The 18,532-nt window shown below is 36.1% G+C and overlaps 1 protein-coding gene across 1 annotated transcript; it reads right to left on the reverse strand.

Annotated features, from left to right (window-relative positions):
• Positions 1–5,896: 5,896 nt before the first annotated feature.
• Positions 5,897–11,924, reverse strand: LOC122279537 (quinone oxidoreductase PIG3-like). Its single transcript, XM_043090223.1, has 6 exons — positions 11,565–11,924; positions 10,743–10,922; positions 8,207–8,288; positions 8,026–8,133; positions 7,740–7,898; positions 5,897–6,446 (listed from the first exon to the last, which is right to left on the reverse strand). The coding sequence occupies exons 1-6, from the start codon at positions 11,814–11,816 to the stop codon at positions 6,250–6,252; spliced, it is 978 nt and encodes a 325-aa protein (XP_042946157.1). The 5' UTR covers positions 11,817–11,924; the 3' UTR covers positions 5,897–6,249.
• Between the last annotated feature and the right edge of the window lie 6,608 nt (positions 11,925–18,532).

An 18,532-nucleotide genomic window follows, 5' to 3' on the forward strand; every position in this document is an offset into this window, starting at 1 on the left:
TTATATGATAGATCTTAAATATTTCGGCATAGGTAAATATAGAGATTGAAAGACTTGTATGAACCTATGTAGTATTAAAATCATTAGTCTTATTGCTTTCTTGCTTTATTAATTTGCATACTCTTGTGTAAAATGATGAGCAAAAATAATTTCCAATTGACTATCGAATGAGGCTTTTGGATGAATTAGATATTTGCTAACAAATAGAGAGAATTAAATTCTATTAGTTAGATGAGTAAGGCATAGTGAGGGATTTGGTAAAATCGATTTTCTAGAAGTTTTCTTTTCCATTGATTTGATCTTCGAACAATATCTTTCTTTTCATTTGAGTATTTTCTTTGAATTAATTTTATTTTAAATTGCAATTACAAAAATTTTAGTGACTTTTCTAAATAGAGTCAAGATTAGTATAATTTCGATATTTGTCAAAAATAAGTTACCAATCCCTAAGGACGATACTATTCTCATCACTTTACTATAAAACTACAATATTATGCACTTGCAGTTTTGCACCGATCACGAGACTTTTGAGCTTTCAAAAAGAAAAGAAGTAGTAAGAGTTTTGGGTTTGGGGAGCCACAAGCCACATGGCCTTTGTGCCATATCCCTCCACTAGATTCATTGTATGTGGACTTAAAAGTGGATAAAGGGAAGAAAGGAGTGGATTTCGGATACCCATGGGACACACACGACAACTACATTATGTTTACCACATGGCATTCATGCATAAGAATCTCTAGAAGAAGCAATCATGAGGTATTGCATGAGACACATGGAGAATTTCGAATTTGGGATTAGGGTTCTAAAAATCTTAATGAATTAGGACACTTGTCAAGCATGCAAAGTAGGACACAAGCCTCAAGAAAATCTCAATGGTTTTGGCCATGATGTACACGCCACTCAAAAGGTAGCTTCTAAAAGAATCTTTGATGAAAGAGATAAGGAGGATTTTGGGAATTCTAAGAGGCACATGCCCACCCCCATGCTATCTAGCAACCATGCATTGCTCAACCTTAGGTTAATTGCATCTAGACACAAAAATGGAAGAAGGGTTTAGGGTTTGCTAGGGCAAGAAATTGCCACTTGTCCTCCATGCAAGAAGTGTCTCTTGAAATTTCCAAGAGAAGCAATGATGAGGGAAGAAGAAGAGGTGATTTTTGGCCAAAGCAAGAGGCGCTCATGCACAAAGTGACCCTTTGGTTTCCATATCAGAATTGATAATAGGAGAGAGAATGAGTGGGATTTGAAGGAAGTATATAAGGAGGGCATTAATGGGTTGGCGCCCTTACCCCCACCAAAGGCACACCAAGAGTCATTTGCTTCATTTTCAGATTTCTCCCTCTCCTCTCCTCTTTATCTCACCGACCTTAGAAGAAGACAACCAAACAATATTTTACTTCTAATCAAACACCATTTTTCGTACAACCATAAAAGGAGGAGTCAAGAGCATTATTTGGTGTCACCTAGCGCAGTAAGAACACTTGAACCCTAGCCTCATTCTCTTCTTACACACATGCACGTACCAAAGAAGGGTGAGGAAGGTTTTGGTTTGTGAAGACCAAGGGAAGTATAAAGTTCTGTAAAGAAAAACACCATTGAATCGATGGAGAAGAAGAAGAATCAGCCATGGAAGGATGAACCATGCTCGAAGTTTAGACTTAAGTATGGTTAGCCCTTAGAAAATTGAGTCTTTAATGGCAAAGTGAGCTTCAGCCATAGCTAGGGTTTCATGAATAATTTTATCTAGTCATCATTTAAAGAAATACAATCTTAAGTACCATGCACCATTTGGCTGCTAAGGAGGTTGTTGGAGTGAAACCACACACACACACACTTGGCCATTAGGGTTCACAAAGAGATATAGAGGGTTGATATCTTTTGGCCCTAGGGTTTCTCATGATCTGCATGTTATGGCTTAAAACCAATTAGGGTTAGAAAGTCCAAACCCTAATACATGCTTGGTTCTAGAGCTTTGCTTTCAAAAATTCTAATGGTTAAATACACACTTTCAGCTTACTTGATCATTGGCATTATCTTTACATTGGAATATTTGTAAGTTACCTTCTAACTTACTCTTGGATGACGTATTTATGTTTATGTGTAAACTCTGCATTTTGGTTGTTCAAATTAGATTATGGAATTGTTACTTGTCACATGCTATAATTCATATTTTATATGTGCCTGCTATGTGACGCCCCCAAATCCCACGTACGGATACGTGGAAATCGAGACGTCAGGATGATGACAACACAGGTCACCACCCTATCGCCAAGTGCCAAGTGTGTGTACATGCAACAAGTGTGCAAATAAAACACGCAGCGGATAATAAAAGTCTTATAACTAAGTACCAGAATTTTTCTTTGTTTAATACAAACCCATTCAAAACATGCATAATAAAATATTACAAGCCACAAATATCGTTTCAAACCAAACTACAAGGCATAAACTCCAAATCAATACTCCGGCGGAACCGCCTCCTTGGGCTCAGCCTCCTCCTCCTCCTCGACCTCTGCATCAAAATCTATGGTACCAAAATGGTGCTGCAGATAAGTAAAGATCCAAAACGCCACAAGATAAAAATATATTAAACTCAACAATATGCATGAAAGAATGCAAATGCACATATCCCATAAATCCACATTTTTCCACGCACGCCAAAATCCCATTTTGGCCCAAAACATAACCTTTAAACAAAACCTCGCCATTATCCCCGATAATGGCCCAAAAACCAAACCATCAGAGCACTGTAGGCGGGAATCACAGGCGGGACTCTACTACTATCCTTGCTCACCACCGTCCTACGTGTGCACCGTAGGTGGGAATTATAGGCGGGATTCTACCACCGTCTCTGCTTACCACCGTCCCTACACGTACCTCTAACTCAAACCAGTCAATCCAATCGTTCACATAAACCAAAAACATTTCTCGCTTGAAAGCTCAGTTTTCAAGTTCCAACACATGTACATACATGCAATGCACACCTCAAGACACAATTCATCCAACAAATAACAATATCAACAATAACCAAACACTCCGTCGTCAAAACCATCTGACCCCCGACTCCTCGAACTCAGTTCGGAATTAACAACCAGTCAATGAATTTATTGAAAAAGCAATAATATATTTAAATCTAAAATAGAGTTTGAAAAATACTTATAGCGCTATAAGGTATTTTTTAAAGGATCACAACGTTGCAAACGGCGGAGAAAAAGTAACGTAATAGTGTATTTTACACTGTGATCGTGGGTTGTAAAATACCCACTTTCAAACGAGGACAAACCAAGACTTGGGATTGATAGGGAATGGCCTAGAGATGTTTATGAAACTAATGGAAGGGAGTTTTGGCCATGGGTGGCGGTGAAAGCGAAAAAAGAGCAAATCGGAGTTGAGCTCGTGGGAGCTGCTCTGGCAACAGATCGAGGCCGGAAATGGGTTGGTTAGGACCGCAAGAGGTAGGGGATGAAGTGGTGAAAAGATGGTGGCCGGAGGTGGAGTGACGGCTCCGGAAATGGCCAAAAGCCATGTGGCTTAGATGGGCTCTAGGGGGCTAATGGCAGCACAGGAGGGGCTAATTTTTTGTGGGGAGGTTCACCGGCCGAAGGGAGAACTTTCTAGGTGGGTAGTGCCGGCCACGTCGCCGGCGAGCGGCGGGTTTGGGCTGAGGAGCTGGATGGCAACGAGAGAGAGAGAGAGAGAGAGAGAGAGAGGTCGTGCACACGGGAAGGAGAGGAAGAAAAAGAAGAAGAAAGAAGAAAAGAAAGAAATGAAAAAGAAAAGGAAAAGAGAAAAAGAAAAAGAGAAAAGAAAAAGATAAGATAAGGAAAAGAAATAAGGTCCAATCCTCACCTCTAGAGTCTAAAAACTGATCCGACGAAAACAATTTTAAAAACCATAAAACGACTAAAATAAATTAAACACCATATCAAACCAAAATAAAACCAATTAAAATACAATAATTTAAAATAAAAGAACTAATATATTAATTAAATTAAAATACTCATTTAGTGAAAATACACGTAAAAACGGGATATCACATGCTATGTTCAAATGTTGTTTGTCAAATGGTTGGTTCAAAAGACATGTTCAGAGTTTTGATAAATGATGCATGCTTTGATGAGCTTTCATAGTTTATACATAAGTATGTGTTTTCCACATGTTCTAATTCTTTCCAGCTGTAAATGTGATTCACTCTTTAGATATGGCATAAATACATGACTTTGTTGCATGAAAGTTACATGGTCACATGTCACATATGTTTCAAGTTGTGCATTAAAAGAAATGGTTTTATCACAATCCCAAATGCTAATATATGGGAATATCCTAATAGAACTCATTTGTCCACTTTGGAGTGCTTAAATTGAAGTGGTAACCCTTGAGTTGATGAAGCATAGTCAACAGATTTCGAATGAATAATTTTTCAAAGGATTCCAGAGCAAAGTAGTACCTGATACTAGTGGGTGTAACACATAACACATTCGAAATACGGTGACGGTGAATTGCGAACTGCTGTATCATATGGACTCTGACGTACTCACACTCAATTAAGAGGGCCGCCAATGTGATGCTGTAATTAGCAAGGAGCCCATGGTGCTTAGGGGAGCTATGAGGTGTCCACCCACATTGTTATATGGTTTAATGGTTTTAAGTGACTAATATGAATTGAAAATGATATTTTTACATGGTCACTTCGTTACTTTATTACATGATTACATAACCAATATTTTGAAAACAAATATGTACAAGAATGAAAGGAGTTTTTAGTCAAATTCATGTTCATGCGCATGCATTCATACTCATGGTTTGCCTTTACATGCTTATATTATCTTCTTATATGTTATTTGTTTAACATACTGAGATTTCTTGAAATCTTATCGAAATAGTTTCCACAACCATTCTTCCCAGAATGGTAGAAGCTATGACAAGAATAGACAATAGCGATGGGAAAATGCAAACGTGAGGATACCCCAAAGGGGAAAGAGGCCCTAGAGAGCCCTAAGCACTCGGTGGAATCAACGCTAGTAGAGCAACTTGAGTCTGCCGAGAACTTTATATTTGAAGTGCTAAAGCTCTCTTGAGGACCTAAAGAACATTTTTGATAAGGACAAGAACAAATAGGACATCTCCACTTTATTAAGTAACAATTTGATTTTGGATAATGGAATTTTGAAAGTCAAGGGTTTTGTTTAAACCCTTTCATTTTGTATTGGGAGATTATTGAACAAAGTACTTTTTGGATTACTAGTTTCTTCATTGGATACCATACTTTAATTGCTCAAAACTTTACTTAAAATTGAACCTTTTCCACTACGATTATTGCATACTGTTAGAAACATGCTAAGTGCATTGCACGTTAACTGTCATGAATAAAGAATGTGTAACCTTGAATTGTATGTTCCAACGCTTCAATTTCTGTCAAATCCCAAGCAAAATTTAGAGTTGTCACCACATAGTCAATAAATAAATACTACACATTTTCATTAAAATTGAAATCGAAGACGGAGTCAAATTTTCGAATTTTTGTACAGCCCTATTCTTTGCACACTTCTTACCTCTCTAGTCACGCTTTCAACAAAAACCTCACTCTCTTCACTTCTTACTTCGACAGCGTGGACTCCACTTGTTTGAGAGTTCCACCCTAGAACCTTCCACTTAATGAGAACCTCAGTTGAAGGTCGATTTCCCTAGTGTTTCAATCAGTGATCCACAAATGGCTTTGGGTTCAGGTTGAATCTTACCGTTGCTGTCCACCGGAGGCAAATTCTCTTTTGGGGCTCTTGATCTGATCTCGGGTTCGCAGCTAAGAATCCACAGTTTCTCTCTCATTTGCAGAGGTACCCGATAATAAGACAATAACTTTAAGGGCATATATCCATAAGAGGCATTCAATAGGAGCACATGAGTTCGAACATAGAAGTACAGTACTATATATCACAGAAATTACACGAATTGCATAGACACTACTTTCGTTTGGGCTTCATATACATATCATGGAAGTCTTGACAGGGATTATTAAACCCTTGAACAGGATTTCTTCGGTGGCTTAGATACGTAGCTAGAATCTCAGACTCCACAATGTAATAATGTAAAATGCAAGTAGCTAACTTTGAGTGTCGAAGATTTATTATGCTAGCTTTACTCCCCTCACAAGACAAAAAACATGTAAGAAGCGGTGACAGACGATATATGCACTTCTAACTTTGTCTAAAACCATACCACCCACTTCAGTTACAAGAACATCCATCCACAGAATCATGGGACAAGCAGTATCTTTCCAATATGTTCGCTGCTCTCCATCAACCGGTGAGCCTCTGCTGCTTCAGACAGTGGAAGAGACTTGTAAACCACTGGCTTCACATTGCCAGCGCTAATAGCAGGCCAAACAATTTTCTCCACCTCGCTAACAATCACTGCTTTGTTTTCTGGACTTCTGTGTCGTAGGCCAGCCGCTACATACACAATAACCAAAAATATCAGCCCATACAATCACAATAATTATATGCAGAAATATAAAGATATCGATAACCATGAGCACATGCATGATCAAACAAACAGTTACACAAGGCATACTTACAAGGGTAAAGAAAGATGGCGAGAGGATTTTTACAACAATCCAAGAAAAGGCCCAAGTCACATATGAGCCTATACACTCTAAAAGGAAGATTCATGGTTACAACTGCATTCATTTGGAATCATTATAAAAGAAAATTTTCAATCTCATGCAATACAGGATCCTATTCACCCTCCTATAGTCAATCTGAAGTATTTTAATTTTCCTCTTAATTATTTAACATCCTCGTCAAGTCATTTTATTATAGGTGACATGGCTCAAGTCCTACACTTCCTACAAATTAACCCTTAACATTATTTGAAATGATCCACAGAAATATCAAGCCACATTTGGGCCGTACTCCACAAGGATCAGTTACAATTGGAGCTCTTTGAAATCATTACAAAAGGCAATAACTTTTTTCTCTCATGTAATGCTGGATCCCCCATTCGCCACCCTTGTATGGTCAATCTGTGGCATGAACGCTTCGCATAATTGTGAATCTATAAAAAATAAAAATAAAAATTGAAAAAAAAAAAGAGTTTACCCAAAAGAACCATTAATTACCAGAAAAAGGGCAAAAAAACACAGGAAAAGACAGCAGAACCTAAAATAGTAAGGTTCTTACAATATAGAAACATCAAGGAACAATATTTCCTCCATAAGCTTGGATACAGTTTGACATTCCCCTCCACTAGAAATACTTGTTAGGAACAGCTAAACAGTCACTGCGGCAATTTCATGAACTTGGAATGTCATTTAGAATTGGTTTTCCATACCCCCTCTCTAAAAAAATAATTCATTGCAAATCATAGTTTCCCCCCTGATAGTTTTCTCACTACCTAGCAACATTCACCGTCCACTAACGGTTATTATCTATATTCTTCCAAGATAGACATCCTTCAAGAGATTTAATACAGCATTATCGCTCATTTAGTTTACCCGGTAACTTTATTGTACAGCTGGGTTACTTTTTTTAACAGCTGGGACATATGTTATCCATCCAAGCACAACAAGCTACATGTCATATGTCATGTTTTATTTCGCAATATTCATATATTAAATTATCTGTATATGAATCCAGTAGTTGCATTTTATAAGACTTCAACCAAAAAGAAAAGGTAAAGAAACCCTGAAATCATCCAACTCCAATGCTATAAAATAAATGAAAACCAGGAGCAAACTATCATACATTGCACTGTGAGGCGCCTTGCAAGCAGAACACGGAGATCAACTTCCGCAACTGGGCCACCCATAGTGCCAATGATAAAGAGCCTCCCATCAAAATTTAAGCTCTCAAGGTTTCGCTTTAAGTAGGATGCTCCAAGATAATCCAGAATAACATCAACGCCTGCCATTGAACATCAAAGAATTGTCCTTTTTCTCCTTTCCAAATAATCATTGCAAAAAGTATGATAGAAAGTATCCATCTCTGTAATCATTGAGGAAAAATAGGGTTTTAATACTAAATAAAATACCTTTTCCACCAGTTTCTTCCTTCACCCGTTGAACAAAATCCTGTGTCTTGTAGTTGATGCATACATCAGCCCCGAGATTCTTGCATACAGCTAATTTTTCCTCAGACCCTGAAAATCAAGACCTTAAACACATGAATACATGGAAACTAAACTTATGCACAAGAAAAAAGTGATGCTGGACCTGCTGTGACAAGCACTTTTGCTCCTTGATATTTAGCTATCTGAATTGCAAATGTTCCGATACCGCTGGAGCCCCCATGAATCTGTAATTTTAGAATTCATGAGTTTTGTGTTGAAGATGCAATCTTGATAAAGATCCACAAAAAGGGATAAGAGTCATCATTCTGGTCATGCATCATGCAAAGTGCCTAATAGTATCAACCAAAAAAGTGTCTACCTTTTCCTATAAACGATATTCAGTTTTTTCCTGTTAAAAAAAAAAAGTTCAAGAAAGAATGTGACATCTAGACCCAAATTGTTTTAGGCATTATAAGTTTGGCCCAATTTTGTTACAGCTAGAAGAAAGATTATTTTACCGGGCCATCAGCCATATGTATTCTTTGAGGACCTAGTATAGAGGAGATAGGATTAGATATGAAATTATAGACCTTGATTCAAAATGGAGTAGGTTTGGCCAATTAGGCCCATATATGGATGGATAATCCAAAGTATTTTCTAGCCAAATCCCATTTGGATTTTGGCTGTTCAATTTGTGATAATTGGAAACCAGCCCCTTTTTGTATAAGTTAGAACCAGATTAGATGCCAAGAAACCCTCGGGATGAAAGCTATCCACACATAAGGTTGTTATAAAAGAAGTCTTCCACCAATTGAAGTCTGTTACAGCCTGCTAGACTCTATTGAGATAGGATTTGAGCTGTTTGAGATCTGGAAAAGTAGAAGTCAGCCCCATTTATGACTCCTAAATGGATCCAAACATTAGAAACATATTTTCCATACAACTCCTAGCCATTAGGATTCATAGAACCCTATTTTAACAGAGTTAAATTCGTACAGCCCTATTATTAGGTTTTTCAGGTCTAATAAAAAGGATTGCATGGCCTGAAAACTAGAAAAAACAGAGGCTGCTGTGAGTCTGGAAAGTTTTTACAGCAATCCCATGTAATGTTCTTCAAGAAAACCAATCCCCAACCCTAGATAACTGCTGCAATTTCAGGAGATCGAAAAAAGAACCAGCCTCACCCAATCAAGTCCAGTCCTTTTCCAGCAACGTAAAGTATGATTATTGAATCGCTTTTTATCGATAGAAGCAAAGAGGTAAGTAGCATGATCATACTGTTACATATATGGTAAACGATGTTTTTAAAGTATTATGTATGTACGGCCTTTTATTGAAAGCCCCTTTTACGTACCAAGTTATGATAAAATGATTTTTGAATGCTATGTTATTATGTCTTTACATGCATCATGATATGTTTTCATTTATGATTACGACAAGCTATTATATGTTTTACATGCATCATAATAAGAAAGATAAAAGACAAGCACTTAAAAAAAAAAAAAAAAAAAAAGAGAGATAAAAGAAAAGTTGTGAAAGAAGCTTTAAGAATGGCCATAAGAGATGCAAAGTACCAATGTAGTTATGGGTGGATGTGCAAGCCACAGACCTAAGCGTTGTCCACCATAATATGTTATGATAAGTTAAGTAGTTCTCCTTATGGCCACGTGCAGTGGAATTGGCGCACAACCCTGCACACGGGGGGCTAAGGTGTGCTCACCATTAAAGAAAGGGAAAGACATGATTAGTGAGTTATGCATAGTACATGTTACATGTTTATGTTAGTATAAGTATTAAGCATGCATGTTTTTCAAGAAAGCCATATGTTTATTATGTTTACCATATGATATAGTACTTATTGAGTATTCAACTCATTTTCGTTATTTCTTTTTGTGTTTTAAATGTCTAATAGTGTTGACGACCTGACAGCCAGGCATGGATGATGTGTCAAGGAATTTTCAGACTTAGTTAATAATTTTTTTTTTCATTTTTTCACAAAAAGACCAATTTTAAATTTTCTTGCTATGAGACTATTTTTTTTTTTTTTTTATATTTTTAGGAATTGTTTTCGATAAATTAGGCATTTTTATTATCTTGGGCCTCTTTAACAGGCCCAATTACAAATGTACATAATAACATTAATCTATAGGAAGCGGGTGTTACAAGAAATGTATTTGTAAAAGAAAGAAAAAGAAAGAGCTACAATAGATAGTCCAGATGATTCAAACCGCTAAGATTTGAGCATTAGAACTAAAACTAAACCTGACAATCATTTTTTTATTGGCACCGGGTGACTAATCCTAGGGGTGCACAGGCCCTCAGCAAGAGAGTATGAGCCCTTATCCTTAATTTAGTTTAGACACAGCTCAAATGCCTTTCACGCTATAGACACGAAAAGTTTAATATGTTGGAATGCCTTATTTAGATTTAAGGAGGTAACTTATACTCGGAGTGTTTTAAATTTTGAACACGTTCTTTAAATGAGTTTCAACTTCACTAACAAAATTTTTTTGAGATTATTTTGTTGCATTGGTTGATTTTATTTGTTGTTAACTTAAATTATTGAACGGAAAGTTTAAAAAGTCATAGAGCACCTATTCACGCTCCTCTAGGTGCACTAAGTCTCAATAAGGAAGTTAATATATGCACACGCAGAGAATACACGGATGCACACATGTATAAGTTGGTTGAGAAATTACCAGAAATGTTTCCCCTGCAGAAAGTCGACTTATCATAAAGACAGTTGACCAAACAGTGCATGCCACCTCAGGCAAGCTAGCTGCATCCTGCAATGAAACACCATGTGGTACAGGAAGAACTTGTCCAGCAGGAACAGCCACCTTTTCAGCATACCCTCCTCCACTAAGAAGAGCACAAACCTGTACATCACCAATAATCAAAGTTATGCACAGGGTGCAATTCCATTGGCATCTAGGAAAGCTCCTTTTTACTGTGCTTGCCATCACTATCTAATAGGGTTTTTAATTCTGTATACTAGTCAAAAAACCATAATAACAGAAGTTCAAATCTTCTATACTCTTCAAAGGAACAAATAAAAACTACAAATTAGGAGCTAAAACACCTCCTATACACTTCAAATGAACAAGAAGCTCTAAGAAGTAATTTCTAATTACATTACTGAATTTTGTTAACATATCTAAGTTCCCCATTTGTTTTCTCTTCTTAAGTTCAAGCTGCAAAGGCCCATTAAGTCTGAACACTTGTCAAAATCTTCTTCACCGCAATAAACAATTTAAAGGACATGACGAACACGAAAGAAAATAAAGTATATACAATTATTCACCAAACAAAACCCAAAACCAGTTAATTGTTTTTGTCTCAGATTTTTTCAGATAAGATCCACAAAAGTAATCTCTCTAAAAGAAGCCCAAAATGAGAAGGGAAACCCCAATTAAACGACCCGACACTAATTCAACTATTAGATGCCACAAAATCACCCAAGAATCGAGTTCTTCCTTCTCATTTCCAAGTAATCAATATATCACCCAGTAATCCTTCACCTCATCGCCGATTTTCCAGCGGGAAACCTTTTTTCCGACGGCCACGATGGTCCCGGAACATTCGAGACCGGGGTACTCACTCGCACCCTTGGGGGGTGGGTACAAGCCTTTCCTCTGAATCGTGTCCGCCCGGTTCAGCGCCGTGGCCTTGACCTTCATCAAGACCTCGTCGTCTTTGAGCTCGGGATCCCGCACCTCTTGCAGTTGCAGCACTTCTGGGCCACCGGGACTGGTTATCACAACGGCCTTCATTCTTGTCGTTGACAGTAGTAGAGACCTCTCGGATAGCGCAAGGAGATAGGGAGAGAGCGCAATTAATTTTGAAGGATGTTGGATGACTAGATTACGAATAGGAAAAATATAGTTGCAAGCACAATTATGTATTAATTTGTGTATTAATATGATGTTATTGGTCAAAAAATAGATTTTTTTGAAAATAATATTAATTTAAATTTTAAGTATGAATAAATCAGTATTGGTATACAAATTAATGTGCGATTGTGCTTGTATGTAATAAAACTTAATAGGGAATAACTAGAATCGGAGAGGAATTCTATTTGCAGTCCTTTCTCACGGATTATATCTGCAAACCTTTTAACAAATGAGAAAAAATATCATTCTATAAGAGATATTTTTATAATTTTAAAAATAAAATTACCTACACTTGCATTGCAATTTCCATTTAAAGACTATATGTATCATTGCTCAAACTTCAAACAGAGCCAACCCGTTTTTCTCCATATGATAGAGATGAATCAAAACAGGCCATGTAGGCCATACACCACAGCTACTGTATTATGCATTTTAGAGGAAAAAAGTGAAGTCTTTCCCGTTTGTTTGCCTCTATGCCCAACTTCTCTCTCTCTCTCTCATTCCCCCCCCCCTCTAGGGCTGTATACGAGCCGAGTTCGAGCGAGTTTGGGTTGTGCGAACTCGGCTCGTTCACAACTCGAGTCGAGCCCAAGCTCGGCTCGTTTATTGGACGAGCCGAAGTTGACGCTCGAGCTCGGCTCGTTTACATTTAACAGAAACTCGAGCTCGGCTCGAACTCGGTTTGTTAACGAGCCGAGCCCAAGCTCGACTCGAGATCGGCTCGAGTACATTTATGTTATTTGCAACTTGTAAAATATACAAAAAATATTCTGCATCAGAATAATAACAAATTATTATTTTTTAATGGAGAATAATAATAATAGCAACTTAAATTTAAATTTACATCATGAAGCCTTCTAGAGACTATTTATTGACATTTACTTTCTAAATAGAACTAGTGAATGAAAACAGAGTTTATTTACAAATTACAACAGTAAGAAATGAAACTTAGTACATTAAACTCCAAAACAAAGAATGAGATCTAAAATTGAAATCAGTGAAGTCCTCAATCTTCACGAATGCAGCCCAGAAGTCAGAACCATATACATTATTGCGCTGCTGTCTGCATACACTAACTAATACACAAAAAAATTTGTTAGCAGATTTTTAATCCCTTGCTCAAGTACTGTTAACTTAGTATACTGTCAAGGGATTTGTAACAGGAATGCAAAACTTAATTTGCACGAAATAAATGGCATATTTCAAACAGGTTGAAGCAGGTAGTAGCATTAGAAATTAGAATTAGCAAACTGCAATAAAATGGAATCAAATGGCAAACTCGCACAACAACTGACAAACCCAATAAAGTATACAATTATACAAAACATGAATTTCACGAGCAGTAGAAGAAAATGGCAAGCTCACTGATTTTACAAAGCACATCAGCATTTTAAATTACATATAGAGTGAAATGGCAAGCTAGATTGTCCAAATTACATAGCAATTATACAAAACAGAAATCAAACAAGCAATACAATCAACACTTCAAGGTAACTAACAGTGAAACAAAATACATAATTGTTGCACGTGAAATTCTTCATAGAAACAAGTTCTCAAGAAACAAAAGGCATACACTAATCAATTAATCAAAGTCCTCATGCAGTTACCAAAACAAAGTCAACATGACAGGACATATATAAAGCAACAGGCTGCAGTAGCAATAGGCATACAAAAACTAAAGTTCATACTTTAAGTTAAAGCAAATATGCCAACTAGTTACCAACAAAATCACAATGACTAGAAGGGCCCAAACTTATACAATATTTGAGTTCACCATGACAGAAGTAAACAATTTCCCAAACTTGAACAGAATCAAGATGTCACATTAAGTAGGCGTACTAGGGTTTACAATCAACACTTTCAGTATACAAACATGAAAAAAATGATTAGATCTAAGTCTATATACATAGATGATCAAATATTTAACTCATTAACAGAGACAGAGTCACAGAGACACACAATCAAGTCACGAGTCACACCAAGCAAGGCCCATCATTACAAAGTTACAAATATTTGTCAAACATGCAAAAACATGATTAGATCTACAATACTACATTTTAGAAATTGTTACGAGAGAAACAGAGACACAAAATGGGTTAATAATTAGTTAAATGAACAGGAACATGAAATACGAAAAGCCCCAAACATAAACCAGGATTCAAGGAGTCAATGACCAAATATCCAAACAGATCCAACGAAATGGTTAGAAACAAAAAATAACCTAATTAATCGACTGATAGACAAACCAAATATCGAACCAGAGAAGCATGAACCACGAAATCAGAGATATAGTCGGTTGGGAGTCATAAATGCTAGCATTTAATGACCCATCCGTCGAGGCTTGACTGCCATCTCTGAGATTGAGATTGCAGTCAACAAAATCGGCCGATGCCTGTGATTGCGAGGGTTTTGTGCAATCGCAGACTCCGATCTCCGAGTCCCAGACTCGATGTGCCTCCAGAACCTTCAAGAATCAAGCCTTGATTCAAGGCTTCATTGAATCGTATCACACTACCACCGAATCGGGACTGAGAGGAGTGAGGAAATCGCAAATCGCGATGAGTCTGAGGGCTGAGAGGAAGTGAGATGTGAGTGAAACTGTGAAAGTAAAAGTGAAATTGTGAAAGCGAAACGGCAGAACAGTCAACAGATGCGTGAAGTCGTGAAGGACAAAGTGAAAGGGGGCGGCTAGGGTTAGTTTTTAGGAGACGGCTGTAAAAAGAGACTTATATAGTAAGCAAGTTAACGGCTACGATTCATTCAAAGAGATCCAACGGTTCCGAAAATATAAATAATTATACAAGTTACAAACTTACAAGACAACAGCTTAATTTTTTGTCGTATTATTATATTTTGTAATACTAACACTATATAATATAATAAGTTATTAATTTTTTATATTATATATTTATTAAATTATTAATACAAGTTATACAACACCATATGTATTATGTATATAAGTATATTATGTAAATATATAATGTTATATATTATGTTAGTAATATTATTATATTAGTATATTAGTATATGTTAAGTAAATATATATCACCATACATTAGTAATGGTATATGTAATTATGAGTGTAAATTAGTTATAAAATGACCATTTCAGTGATTTTATTTCTTTTTATATATTATATATAAAATATTTTGGTTAATAATATTTTTGTATAAAGCTAATGTATTCATTATAACTTGTAAACTTATAGGGTTTTGTATTTTGGTTATATTTATTCTATATAACTTCTAGTTGGTATTATAAATTAAGGGCTAGTTCTATAAGACTAGTTAATATTATAAATTTATATATAGTATATGTAGTGGGCTATAACTATAAGTGAGACTAAGTCTATATACATAATTATGAAAATTCTAAATTATATTTATAGTATCTATATATATTATCTATATATATATATATATCTAACTTTTGGCTATTATATATTGTATTATATATATATAAATATATACGAGTCGAGCTCACGAGTCGAGTCGAGTTTCATACGAGTTTGTTCATGAACATTAATCGAGTCGGTCGAGTTTTATACGAGTTTGTATCGTTTAATAATCGAGCCTAATTCTATGTTTACGAACGATCCATTTAATATTCGAATCGAGTCGATTTCGAGTTTAATCGAGTCGATCTCGAGCTGCCTATCGAGTAGCCTGTTCATTTTACAGCCCTACCCCCCCCCCCCCCCCCGCACGATTGCTTCCTGCGTGCAACTGCGTCTGGCATGCAACTACGCCTACCCCTGAAACTAGCACTCCCTAAACACCTTTACCTCCAATTAACAATCAGAACGTTATGGCACTCCTTGAAACAGAGCCATTTGTCAGTTCTCTTCTCTACCTTCAATGGCTTCTATGGCGGCACTCTTCACCCAAACCTCGTATCCTCCCCAATCCCTCAACAAGATTGCCAACACCCAACTCGCAAAGTCTCCTTATCTCTTTCTTTCAATAGAAAAGCATATCGGAGGCTCCGAGTTTCGTCTGCCTTGATCAAGCCCGATGGTGGGAAGCTCGTGGAGCTTTTGGTAAACAAGCCTCTTAGAGATTTGAAGAAGAGTGAGGTTTTGTCTCTGTCGAGAATCATGCTCTCAAAGATTGATCTCCAAAACTCATAAGATGGGTGCTACAATTACTTCTATAATAGCAATATTGTAGTTTCATTTCATCAGTTTTAGTTTGGTTTTTCCTTACTGACAATACAAGAACAATACGAAATCTAAAGTGTAAAAAAGAAAGAAAGGCTCAGTTTAGTTGAGGGACATGTTTGGTTTTTTGGAATAATGGTGCTTTGCTTGTCTGCTGGGTTGTAGATTTTGTGGATGTATCTTTAGGTTTTGGAGGGAGGGAGATAGCGTGGAGGGGGGGAGGAAAAATGTTTCAAGATAGAGGGGGGAATTTTGAATTTCTGTGGTTTCAGTGAAGGGGTTTGTGTAATTGTCTCAAATACCCTTGCTATAGTGCAACTAGTTTTAGACTTTAATTTCATGCAATGTTGAAGTGTCATCTTACCATTGGTGTCCAATAAACCCACTTTATCGGATAATCCTGCCTAAAGATGCTCTCAGACGTAAAATTTTCATTTTATTTTATTTTATCTTATTATTATACATTTTTTATATTTTTATATAAAATATAATAAACAATTTAAAATTTTCATATCTCAATTTAATTTTTTAAATTTTTAAATAGTAATAATATTTTAAATTTTTATCTAAAACTAAAAATTCTCATATCACCATCCAAACCTACCATAGCATAGCCATTACCAAGTCCAAACTTTAGTTAGAATCTTACTTTTTGGCCATAACATCAACTTTCAGCTAGATGAGTCAATATTAGACGAATCATCTTAAAGTTTAAATAATAATATAATATTATATATTTTAATAATATTTGATAATTGTTTTAAAAAAAATATTTTACAAATACACTTCATATATTAATTCATAATTTTATTAAAAAATAAAATTATTATTTTTCAACTATTTTTTCTCTCAATCTAATTATTATTTGGAGTGCAACCGTACACTACACATTGTATACAGTAGTACTTGATTAAGCAGTGATACCTAGACCAAAAAGGATTGAAATAGTTAGAATTTCACAAAATTGGTAATATTCTTCATAGCTATGTTTTGAAAAACAGAGCTAGCTAGCAGAGTTTCACTTTTTTCACCAATGAATGCTCTGCATTCCCTTCCTAGGTTATCTTCAAAGACTGATATTAAAGACAACATCTACAAATTATGTACATTATCCACAATTATTCAGAACCTAATGCTACCACGCGGGAGCACTAAGTTTAGACCATCAAGTGGGGGATACCACACATTTCCAACAAAGTCCATAACACACGGCAGCAACACAGTACACAAGATAATATCCAGTTTACAAATAACCAAAACAATCCACAAATTATCAAAACAGTTCACAAATTGCCAACATAGTTCTGTTTCTAGTACAAAATATAATATCCAGTTCATACCACAGTTCATTAATTTAGTTGCTATCCAGCCACATGTTTATCCAACCCACATGTGGCTAGGCAACTAGTAAAATTCCAAAAGAAATCAAAACTAATAACATTAAAAGTTAGACGACTCTATAAGGTGTCGAAGGAGATGTAGATATACCTTCGAAATGGGACCTCCATTCCTCAAAAATTCTGAGTTGAATCCATTCAAAATATTTTTGTTGCATGGCATTCATGTCACTTAGATCTGCATCATCATCTTTGCCTCAAATCTCTTTTTTTTTAGTTAAAATGCTGCTGATGTTTCATGGTCTGCCTTCAACGTACTATTTCTCCACTCTTCCATAGTCTTCGTTCTATCTTCAGTCATCTTAGCTAAGGCATTCTTGATTTCACCATCGTTGCCTACCATTGACTTTTACTTCCTCTCCTTTTCTTTCTCAACTTTTTTGTTTGAAGGTCTCTTAGTAAGAACCTCCAGGTCCTCCTTGGCTATATCAACAGCAACTTTTCCAAAAAGTTTTTTTTGTCGCCTTCTCTTCTTACTACGGGTGGAGTTATGTTACTGTCATTTTGGTTGGTGTCTCAAAAGACACCACAGTGCTCTATTGTGAAATTACACCCTAACATCTCTTTGTATAAAATCTTTGCCTTCTCAATCTACAAAGGTATAAAAAAATTTGTTAGATCATAAATAAGTCCTACACAATTGATGACTATAAAGGAAATGGTACATACCTTGTGTCTTGCTTCGTTGCACTACTTGAGTGCAATGACTCTACTTGTGCTACATATGCACAAAAATTATTGGTCTATTTTTGAATTGTGGACCACCGATTCATCAAAGAGCCCTCAGAACGATAGTTAATGTTCAGTTTTATATACTCATAATAAAGTGTCATAATTCTTTCCCACATTTGAGTGGAATTTTGATCAGTATCCTTTATCGTATCAATACTAATGTTGAGCCAAGTTGGGACGAAGAGGTTATCCTCCTCTAAAGTGAAAGATACACTTCTTTGAACTTTTTTTTTTTTAAGAATGCCTCTTTTCACCGTCATTGGGAGTTGCTTGGACCACAACATTAGAATGTTACTTTGGGGTGCTAT

The sequence above is a fragment of the Carya illinoinensis genome, chromosome 10 (genome assembly GCF_018687715.1).
Source record: "Carya illinoinensis cultivar Pawnee chromosome 10, C.illinoinensisPawnee_v1, whole genome shotgun sequence".
Classification (NCBI taxonomy): Eukaryota; Viridiplantae; Streptophyta; class Magnoliopsida; order Fagales; family Juglandaceae; genus Carya; species Carya illinoinensis.

What these genes read in the sequence shown, in the direction of transcription:
- LOC122279537 (XM_043090223.1), bottom strand. Translation starts at nt 11,816, where the DNA reads ATGAAGGCCGTTGTGATAACCAGTCCCGGTGGCCCAGAAGTGCTGCAA. An exon ending in AAAAGTGCTTGTCACAGCAG is followed by an intron (nt 8,134 to 8,206) that starts GTCCAGCATCAC and finishes CTTGATTTTCAG; the next exon opens with GGTCTGAGGAAAAATTAGCT. An exon ending in AAGGCGCCTCACAGTGCAAT is followed by an intron (nt 6,447 to 7,739) that starts GTATGATAGTTT and finishes TTGTGTATGTAG; the next exon opens with CGGCTGGCCTACGACACAGA.